Source organism: Carlito syrichta, unplaced genomic scaffold (assembly GCF_000164805.1).
Source record: "Carlito syrichta isolate Samal-C Ts95f unplaced genomic scaffold, Tarsius_syrichta-2.0.1 Scaffold315593, whole genome shotgun sequence".
In the NCBI taxonomy this organism is placed as follows: domain Eukaryota; kingdom Metazoa; phylum Chordata; class Mammalia; order Primates; family Tarsiidae; genus Carlito; species Carlito syrichta.
The window spans coordinates 2,235,848-2,247,083 of record NW_007259689.1 but is presented as its reverse complement, the minus strand read 5'-3'; the positions used below and the strand labels follow the sequence as shown (position 1 = coordinate 2,247,083).

Here is an 11,236-nt window from a genome sequence, read left to right as displayed (position 1 = left end):
GTGGTGGCCAGGAGTGGCCACTGCACTCCAGTCTGGGTGACGGAGTGAGACTCTAACTCAAAAAAAAAAAAAAAAAAAAAATTGAAAATCAGGTAGGTTGGTGGCACACATGTAGTCCGAGCTACTCCGGAGGCTAAGGCAGAAAGATCTCCTGAACCCAAGATGTCGAGGCTGCGGTAAGCTGTGATCATGCCACTGCACTCCAGCCCCTGGATGACAGAGCAGAGATCTCAACTCAAAAAAAAATTTTTTTATTTTTTAAATGTAGAATCTCAGACCCCAGCCCAGATCTAACGAATCAGTATCTGTGTTTCAGCAAAATCCTCAAGAGACATTCTCACAACATGGTTTGAAAAGCAAAGGATTTATGTCTGTGTCTCCCTAACTACTGTGAACTCCTTGGAGGTAAACTAGCATCTTTCATTTGTGGTACTGCCAGTATAAATAATTGTTTAATTGTGCTAACCACTCAAACATGAATACCCATCGTGTGCACTTATTTCTGGGGCTTAAAAAAAGGAGGGGTGGGGGGAGGCAAAATCGATCCTGAAGAGATTACAGCAGAAATGGCCAGTCATTACAATGAAAGCTAATATTTCCAAAAATGCTTCCTGAGGTCCAGCTACCATGCCAAGGGCAGTGTGCAACAATCCTATATGGCAGATTATTACTATTATTATTCTCTTTATAGAAACAGGAGATCTAGAGCCCAGAGAAAAGAAGGTGATGGAACTGGAACAACTCAAGACGTCTCACCATAATCCTGGAAAGTGGCAAAGACCGCAGAAGAGTTAGGAGAGTCTTGAGGGAAGAACCTGTAGGTTCCTTGAAGGAGACACTGTGCCTCAATCTTGAAGCTACCCAGAGCACTAAGCTTAGTTCCTTGCGTATATCAGGAATTCAGAGACGTTCACTGACTGCAAGCAAGTATGTGAATGAATTAAGGTCAATCTATCATCCCCACTAGAGGAATCTTAGAAAAACATAGTCAAGAGTCCTACCCACCAGTAAGCCTCTGTAAAAGACACAATAGACTGTGGTGAATAGGCTTCTTGCTGATGCATTATGCATGGAGTCCATTCTGTGACTCGGAGCTTTGTTCCACAGCACACAGAGAAAACAAACAGGAGATACAGAGACAAGACATCAAGCACAAAATTAAAGCTACTCTTGGAACCCAGGAAGAGGCTGTGACTTGTTTTGGGGAAAGAAGGGAGGAACAAAAGTCCATGGAATATCCTTGTCCAAAGGGAGCAAGACATGCACGGTAACAATGGTCAAAGCAGGAACAAGAGAGCTGGCCCATTTCTGAGAAGTGTCTCTAGAAGCTTCCATGACAGGCACCTCCCCACTCCTGGCCCTGGGCCCTCCTTATTGTCACCCCCCCGGTGGTATGAAGTTGAGGTCACCTTCACTCTCTCACTTTCTCATAATTCCACATGGAACTTGGACCACATTTTCTTCTAGAACATTCTGGAACAAAAGTTCTGTCAATAATACTCTACATAGTAGAGTATTAGGGGCTAAACAGAGACGATCACGAGCCAGCCATTTTGTATACCCTAACAATCGCCCATGTGTAACAGCACATCATGTCTATGAGAAAAAGAAACAAACAACAGACCAAAATCAGCTTCCCAAACAAGTCACGTATAGGATAGCGCTCTGCCTCTATGATGTCTCAGACGCGCCCATTCAGTATAGCTCTACATAAAGAATTTTTCAAACAGCACAAAGGGAGAAAAATGTTAACTCACAATGTCCCAATGACACTAAGGAAGAGTTCTTGAGAGGATTAAATTCAATCACACTCAAGAGTAAATCTATGGAAAGCTGTAGAAAAATGAAAAAACAAAAGCCTACACACAATAAGCATCAGCTTCCCCCTTAGGTATCGACACCCATGGTCAGGGTCATCACCTTCTTGCACTTTCTGACTATTCCACATGGAATACTGACCACATCTGAATTGCTAATAGTCAAACGATTTGGTTTTTCCAGTCCGATCTGTTTGAATATGAAGCTTTTGCTTCACTGTTTCACACCCAAGGGCTGTAGTAGGTAAGTGCAATAAATAAATTATAAGGGTAATTAGTAACTACCCTCACATTTATGAACGCAAACTGGGCATATTAACCGAGTCAGATTTAAGGCACAAAATTTATGAACCACCCACATCTTAGATTTTGAAAAGCGAATGTTTTCCCTTCTCAAACCAGATTAACAGATGGAGAACTCGGAGAAGCCATCTAAAGACATCTTAGGACATTTCAGGCATGTTTTGCTTAACAGTTCATGTCACACTTTATGATTCTACCAGAAGGCCTGGGACTGGGACCAGGACAACTCTGATTAAGAGAAGTCCATAGAGCCAAGGATGTGGCTACCATAGCGTGACACTTGCAGGCAGCCGAAACAGGCAAGATCAACAGCAGCCTGGCTCTTTCAACCATAACAGTTCCATGGATATATAACAGCTAAGTCCCTCAGTGACTGGAACAGGTCCGCAGGCTCAATGCCTTGAGCTGGAGAGAACAGACCTCATCTAAGGGGGCTGTCGTTGATGGCTGTCTGGCATTCCAGCTCAGAGTTGTGAGATTTCTGAATACACGAGAAATATGAGGTTCATATTTGAATGTAAAATCTCTCAATTTCTAAACATTTGCATCTAATTCAGCATTTTATTTTTTGGAGACAAGATCTTGCTATAGTGCCTGGGCTGGTCTCAAACTCCTGGTCTCAAGCAATCCTCCTGCCTTGGCCTCCCAAAATGCTGAGATTACAGATGTAAGCCACCACACTGGGCCTAACTCAGCATTTTCTAAAACGCTGTCTATGGAACAAAACATCTGTGAGTTGTTGGTGGTTTCTTTAGCACTGTCTACCTGTGACCGCTGATGCTTTTATGGCACTCTATCTACATTTGGTGGGGGCTTCATTCATGAAGGTAGGAAACTTTATGTGAGCTACATGAGGTCAGTCTGGTTGTAATTTACTTCTTTTTTTTTAACATTGGAAAACATAGTTTATTTAGAAAGTAAATTAGAAAGAGAGAGAGAGAGAGAGAGAGAGGAGATTCACCTCTCCAAGGCAGGGGAGGGAGCCCATAATTTACTTCTAAGTCTCAGGCACCTAGCACAGTACTGAGCAGACTTTTTTAAATACCTGGCATGTCTGGAGCAGTGACTCACACCTGTAATCCCAGCACTTTGAGAGGCCAATATGGGAGGACTGCTTGAGCCCAAGAGTTCAAAACCAGCCTAGGCAACATAATGAGACCTCATCTCTACAAAAAAGAAAAGACTAGCTAGGCATGGTGGAGTGTACATGGAATCCCAGCTACTCGGGAGGCTGAGGTGGAAGGATCACCTGAGCCCAGAAAGCCGAGGCTGTGGTGAGCTATAATCATGCCACTGCCCTCCAGCCTGGGTAACAGATGAATAAATTCAAACCCCCCCCAAAACAAAGAAACCTAGCATGTGCATCCATATATGAATTAACAAATGAAATAATGAATGGATGAACTAATGAACAGCAACAAAACAATCAGGAATGAATTCACCAACTCCTGAACTGCCATTAATGTATATGGATAATACTGCTCAGTAAAAATCATAGTAAAAATACAGAACTATTTCAATTCCCTATGGAATTTCATATTCTTGGAAAGTTCTAGACAAAAAAAAAAAAAATCTTCAGGTGAATGTTCAAGTTAGTCTTGGGCTACCTTCCATTTTTAATCATGATTCAAGGCGCTTCAGGGAACAGAAAAGTGAGTCAAGGAGATGGCTTGCAATCCAGGTCTACAAAAGCCTGTCAGCTTGCTCACAATCTGGACTATCATGCTGGCTTGCCATCCAGATGTTTCTGTAGCTTCTTGGCTTTCGAAACTATCGATCTCTCTCTCTATTTATTAACATCAGTTTTTTTTGGTGAGAAAAAACAATCTGGGCAAATGGCTCAAGATGAAATTTGAACAGGAAATTTCTGAAAGTGGCCAGTGGTGTTTTTGTCTTCATGATTCCACTGGGTCACTCGCCCCCAGGCTTAGCAGCTACATGAACTCCCCCAAGGTGTGAGGGCACCACCCGGCGCTTCCAGATGCACCTCGCACGGGACTCCCAGGTGCCTCCACACAGCTAAGGCCTCACTGCACCCACTCCCCAGGAACAAAGCAACTGGTCACACTGAGCACTAAAATACTTATTTTTCAAAATGTCAGTAAAGCAGAGACATGATGGCAAAAAATCATAAATGGAATCTCTTCAGTTATTAATTTTAAAAAAGAAAATGATTCCTTACTTTTCCACAGCCCTAGGGAGCAATGACGTCCCCAGATCACCATTGTTGAAAGTCTATTCAGTCTCCAGCACAGAACACTTCAAGCATCCCGAGTTCAAGTCCCAATAGATTGAGGCTTCTCCTCCCATAGCATGCGAGCCTCTCTAAGCCCTTATTGTTTCCCCCTTGAATCCATCTGCTGTCTTATGCTAACAGACTACTTGACTTGGGCTGCAAGGTATCTCCTGATGCCTACCTTTCTGTCCCCTGAAATACCTCATATAATAATTCATCATGGAAGGCAACCCCAAACTACCTTGAACATTCACCTGAATATATTTTTTTGTCTAGAACTGTCCAAAAATATGAAAAAGAACAAAATCATGAAAAAGAACAAAATCATGAAAAAGAACAAAAATCATGAAAAAGAACAAAATCATGAAAAAGAACAAAATCATGAAAAAGAACAAAATCATTTCATGGAGTGAGATAAGAAATATTTTTATACATTTTACCCCTGAGGGACTAAAACCTGATTTGGAAAATATACCATCTAACCCAGAACACAGTGTTCCCAAACGATTTTGGAAGCTTGGCACATCTGCCTTCTTAAATGCCTCCTGCCACATCATGGAACGCTCAACTGAGAAGCCACAATGGGAAGGCCCGTGAATCACTCAAGGTATTTAAAAGATGAAAATTAATTCAGCACAGCAAACCAGCTGAAAACCGGGCCTTTTCTATAGCCTGGATTTTTTAAGCAAAAGGGGGAAATATTATTTATGGTTGAAATGACCAAAAGTCATTTGAGATAAAATGAACATCCAGAAGAGGTTTCTAAAAGTGTGAAAAATACAAGCTTATCCAAAGCTCTAACACTCTTAAGCTAGCTAGAGTCAGAAATAAGAGGTGCTGCCAGTTGTGTTGACATAATAAGGTTTATGCCTTGGCTTTCACCCTCAACTGTTCAGCTTGCAAAAGCATTCTACTCTGCTCGCCTCAAGACTGGAAACGCATCTACTTAAGACAGCAAAGGACTCAAACTCTAGGCAACGTTGCTATGGTCCGAATATGTACCCTGAATTGCATGTGTTGGAAACTGAATTCCCAAATTCATATGTTGATTGGTGGTGGGGCCTTTGGGAGGCAATCAGGCATAGATAAGGTCATTAGTGTGACTGGGTCCCCAGTACAGGGTACAGGCGGTTATTTATGGTACAGGTGGCTATTCATGAGATGAAAAAGAGAAACCTAAGCTGACAGGCATTCTCTTGCTCTCCCTCCATGTGTTGCCTTCTGCCATGTCATTACACAGCAAGAAAGCCCTCACCAGATACTGGTGCCATGCTTTTGTACTTCCCAGTCAGCAGAGTCATAACCTACATCAATTTCCCTTCATGATACATTACCCAGTCTCAGATATTCTATTATAGTAACAGAAAACAGACTGAGACAAACATGGATCAATCTTCAATTCAAGGAAAAGGGCAAAGGCAACAGAAACCAAAATGGCCCCTTTCATCAGCATATGCCCTTCCAACTTCTAGCCCCACAGACTCAAACATAAAGAGTGTAGAAGACTGAATTATTGGCCCTGATTCTTCATCCCTCCTTGGAGACTAGAATATAAATAAGAATCACCCTATCCAAGAGTTCTACACAATTATTGTATACAAGTTGTGCTGACTTCTATTTCTACAGGTATGCTGAGGTAGTACACATCAGAGACCAGGCACTAATGACAATGGCCCAATTCCTTCCATCCAACAGGCAAAAGGTGACATTTAGGGAGTCTCTGACTATGTGCCACATACTGTGTAAAGAGGTTAACATACACACACAGTGAAGGCCTGGCTCCTGCTTTCCTGGAGTTCTAAGTCTAAATGCAAACTTGAGTAATGCAAGAAAACAAGAGGCACAGAATAACAGAGACTAGGATACATTTTGTTGAGAGTACAAAGAAAGGACTTTCTACAGCTCACTTGAGCTAAATGTCAATTGCTTATATGAACAGAAAGATTTCCTAAAATACAATTTTCCATTTGTGAATCTCAAGATACTACTATATGGATCCAGTTGAGCTAGATGAAACTGGATATACTAAAACTCCATGGAAAAACAATGGCCACTGTGTCCAAAGACCTGGGTTCAAATCCCAGTATGGCTACCTGAGTGGAGAAAGTACCATAAATAAGACCTATGCAGTAGACCCACAGAATTCCAATGTGCCATATCTAGTAACTTTGGTCATTCCATCACGAGGCAACAGGATCAGTTAAGTTAAAAAAGAGGCAGCCAACACCAAACTCAGACATTGACTAAGTTGTAGCATAAAAATGGCTTATTCAATACATCAGGGTTGCCTTGGGATATGTAGATGACCCCCATTTTTATTGAATTAGTCATTACTTATTTACTAAGCTCATTTGCTCTAGTCTAGGCACTGAATATACAAAGATGATGATAAACCAACTTTTGCCATTGGGTCGAGAAAGTCTTAACTAGAACCTGAGTCAAAAATATAGGCAATTTATAATTAAGAGAAAAGTAAACCTTTATTATCACACCACCGTACTGATAATGACAATCACTAATATAATAATAATCACTGATATTTATTAGGCTGTCATTATATACCAGAGACTGCTCTAAGAGCTCCTTGAAGATGCTCTCATTTAAGCCTCACAATAGGTCGATGCCAAAGCACTATGGCCACCCCCACTTTATAGATGAGGGGCGATGTGACTGCCTAGATATAGCTGAGCTAGGAGTTGAACTCAAGAAGCTGGCTCTGGCGCTCATGGTCTTCATGATGCGCTAACAGAACATCAGGTCCATTTTCCAGTATCTAGACTTTTGGTTTTCTTTCTGCATCATTCTGCCTTTGAACACTAGTGATAAACCTAATTCTGAAATAGCTCTTTAATGAGATTCATCTCATTTCATATTTGGCACCCTCAATTTTGTGAAGTCCCAAATGAAACGTGGGTTACACATTGGTAGCACCTGTACCCAAGAAGCTTCCAAATGATGCATCTTTCAAAAGTTTTCATGGAGCAAACATGAAACACCAAGGGATAAACAAAGAGATAATACATGGTCTGATCCATGGTTTTTTATGTATCTGAGCCTTTGTGACGACCTGGGGCCACTGAGAAACTGTATCTCTGATCACACCCCAACTAGACTCGAAGTTCTTACTTTCAAATGCCAAGATGTAGCTCCTTCTTTCAGGATCAGGGTCAAGGCTCTCTTTAACCTTTCTAAACTCCTATGACAACAGTAATTTTGCAGACGCTTTTCCTCCCTCCCTCCCTCCCTTCCTTCCTTCTTTCCTTCCCTCCCTCCCTTCCTTTTTTCCTTGAATAGCCACTTGTTTTCTCAAAGGACAGATGACACAGGAGGAGAAGAGCCATAATGTACTGTATATAAGACTGACCATGCAAAAAAGTTACTAACTAACCAGAGGGGGCTATTCCAAAAGAAAGGGAAATAGAAGGTTATCCTGCTCTGGGTTAGGCTGTGCATCTTCTTTTATTTTTATAAACAGCATTCTAACTTGAAAAGGTGGCCCTAAGGCCCCAAAGCACTGTCTACAATCCAAAGATATTTGTGTCACGATTTAGTCATAAAACACACATACCCCTGTGATGAGTATTTACTTAACACACAGCAAATCAACCGGCAAAAATACACTTTGTACGTATGTACCATGGCACTGCACATTAGCAGCTCACAAAATATTTGCTCTTACTTTTTTTCTTTTCTTTTAACAGTTAGTATTTGTGTTCATTATACACACACACACTATCTAAAACATACATAATAAACCCTAATTTCACCATTACAGGTGAAAAATGCAATGTTTCACTTGGACTGATCGCGATCATTTGAAACACTAACATTGTGTTTTACTGAAAAGATGAAATAAAAAGAAATAAAAATGTTTTTTAAAAAACCACTTATTTTATTCCACTCACTAGTCTATGTGGTGTTTATCACCTGAAACTCTGAAGTGTGACTGTGAAGGTTTCATTTCATTAGGGTCCACAAACAGCTGTGAGGCAATTCCAAAAGAGGGATACCCAAGAGGACTCCAGTATATGAGTATACTGAGGCCCTGAAACAGGCTGACATAGGTGCAGAGATCCCAAGGTGACCATTTTGAAGGCTGACATAGGTTTGGCTTCTAGAATGTAGTTGAAAAATGCAATCTCACTGCTTTTGAGTCACGGCTAACACATTCTTTTGGGCATAGTTGATTTTAAACATCTATCCTTAGCAATTCGTCAAGGGCCACTATCATCCTTCATCCTCACTTTAAAATTCAAAAGTCTTCAAAACCAACTCTGAGAGAAAATGGAACGTACCTTCTCAATATGTCAGAAAAGCCTAATTCAGTTCACGTTGCGTGCCAAGCACTAAAATGTGTTCTGTGGAAAAACCCAGCAGAAAGTCACACCAGGACACTGTGCAAATGAGTGCTAAGTGTCAGAGCAGAGGGCCTGACAGTCTTCCTGGAGGGAGGGAGCTAGGGGCACATTTCAAGTAGCTAGAGAGAAGGACACATTTTCAGCTTTCGACTCTCCCTTCCACAGCGCCTCACTGACACTTTCAACTCTCCCCTCCACAGTCCCTCACTGACACAACTCTCCCCTCCACAGCCCCTCACTGACACCACTGACAGTGTTTTAAAAGGCTATGGAGAGAAATGTCTAAATACTCATCACCACATAAATCGCAGACCTAATCAATTATGAAAAAGCTTAATGCTTACATTATGCTTAAAAAGACCGAAGAAGAAAAATGCACTGGTCGACAAAATACATTCATAAGTGCAAAAAGCCAGGCATTCATAAAAATCTAATTTGAGTACTTTTTTCCCCCTGTTTTAACTTTTTATTGTGGTAACTTTCCTTTTTCTTTTTTCTCGAGTGGAGGGTCTCACTCTGTCATCCAGGCTGGAGTACAGTGGCATGATCACAGCTCACCAGAACTTCAAACTGCTAGACTCAGGAGATCCTTCTGCCTCAGCCTCCCAAGCAGTTGGGATTACAGGCATGTGCCACCATACCTGGCTCTTTTTTTTTTTTTTTTTTTTGGTAGAGATGGGGGTCTCGCTATGTTGCCCAGGCTGGTCTCAAACTCCTGGGCTCAAGTAATCCTCCCACCTCGGCCTCCCAAAGTGCTGGGATCATAGGTGTGAGCCACCACATCCAGCCCTTTCAGTTAATTTAAACTTTCACTACACAGAACTTGCTGTGCTTAGAAGCAGCAGCAGAAAGGCTGCCGTGACCAGGGAGAAGCCATGCAGCTCAGGGGATGGCACTGAACACAGGGAGTGGGACTTGGCTAGAAGATATACAAGGAGTCGTTGATGCAGATTAAAACACTAATGGGTGACACTGTCCATAGTGATGGGATATGAATTCTCTAAATGGGTAAAAAGAAACAGAGAGCCGCAAATTCAGTGACATTACTAAACATAGCTATGCTTCCAGTAATGTGCAGGGCCAGACATTTATGGGATGAAATGGACCCATCTCAGACTCCCGACTGCCATGTCTATTGGCCGCAAGCTGATGAAATCCATCATTTAAAGGACCAGGCTTTGAAAGGTCACTGCAAAAAAACTCTTCTTTCTTTTTAAATAAGTTAATTTCTTCACTACTTTTCTTTTCCTTCTCTTTTACTCTTTGTAATGTATCTGCCTTATAGGCTAAAAAATGTTACTTCCTCTATTCTGTCTGTTATAAATGTATCGCATTAACACAGCTCTGGGGTCCACGAGGGCAGTTGCTGGGTACTTTAAAGAAATAAGCTTCTGTGACTGCTTGTTTACACTGAATTCAGATACAACAAAGTCCTGTGATCAGTATGATAGAGAAAATGAGATAAAAAGTAGCTGACTTTCAGGATCCTATCCTTTTCTGTCACAATTTTAACACCTCTGACAAACCCAAAGATGTGACAAATACAGACGAAAGTACCAGAAGACAGTTCTCAGGTAGACTTGTGAAAATCCTACACTTCTGAATATATTCTACAAGGAATACCATTTTCTCACTTTCAAATATTACTTGAAGAAGGCTAATAGAATATTCCCCAGTAAAGGGCAAAAGAGAAAAGTCTTTAATGAACAGAAGCTAGTATTTTCAACTTCTAACTTTCCATTAGCTTGAGCATAAATAAATTTTTCTAAGGACTTTAAAATCATTGATTCTCTTAACTGGATTATATCCTGCTCCCGACAATTATATTTCTTTTATTTTCTTGCTTAACAAAGTCCAATACGTCTAGACAGCATAGAAAAACAGTTCACCTAAGCACGGGCAGCATAATTTCTAGACAGATATTTTACTGTTAGCACCAAAGACCTATTTAAATATTACAAAAAAATAAAAAAGGACAAAATTATGGACTGTACGGCAAGTTGAATGGATTTAGAATCTATAATGTTCAGTGTGATCTATCACAGAAACAAAGAACTGAGTACCACATGTTCTCACTCATAATACCATAAGAAAGAGATTGGCAGTAGCGGGAAACTGCCAGGGGAGGGAAGGGTGGGGCCCATAATATCAGTGAGGGTACCTGATCCCAAACCAGGCACAGTAAGGAACAAAGGGAAGCCCGAACTCTACCTGTATGATGACCACTTATTACCTAATCCCGATTGTACCCCACATATTTAAAATAAAAATGAATTCTTTTTAACAATAATCAATTTTTTAAAAAACGCTTCCCAAAACAAACAACTTAGGTGTGATCCAAAATGAAACCAACCTAAAATGTGGTTGAAGAATCTAACAATATTGTCCACAGAAATGGCCCAATTTTACCCCCAAGAGGCTCTTGCTCCTCTCTGCACGTCAGTAGACATTTTGGGTCAGTCTAGAGATTTTTTTCCACCCGTGGCTGAAGCCAGTGCACGCCTGGGCCTGGCGAGGCCACA

General features: G+C 41.2%; 1 protein-coding gene across 1 annotated transcript in view; it reads right to left on the bottom strand.

The window, feature by feature from the left end:
- Window positions 1-9,526: 9,526 nt before the first annotated feature.
- LOC103275636 (amyloid beta A4 precursor protein-binding family B member 2-like) overlaps window positions 9,527-11,236 on the bottom strand; it is a 126,665-nt gene continuing 124,955 nt past the window's right edge. The window contains exon 8 of the mRNA XM_021706451.1: window positions 9,527-9,633. Within this exon, the coding sequence (XP_021562126.1) occupies window positions 9,527-9,633 (107 nt within the window). The remainder of the gene's footprint in view (window positions 9,634-11,236) is intronic.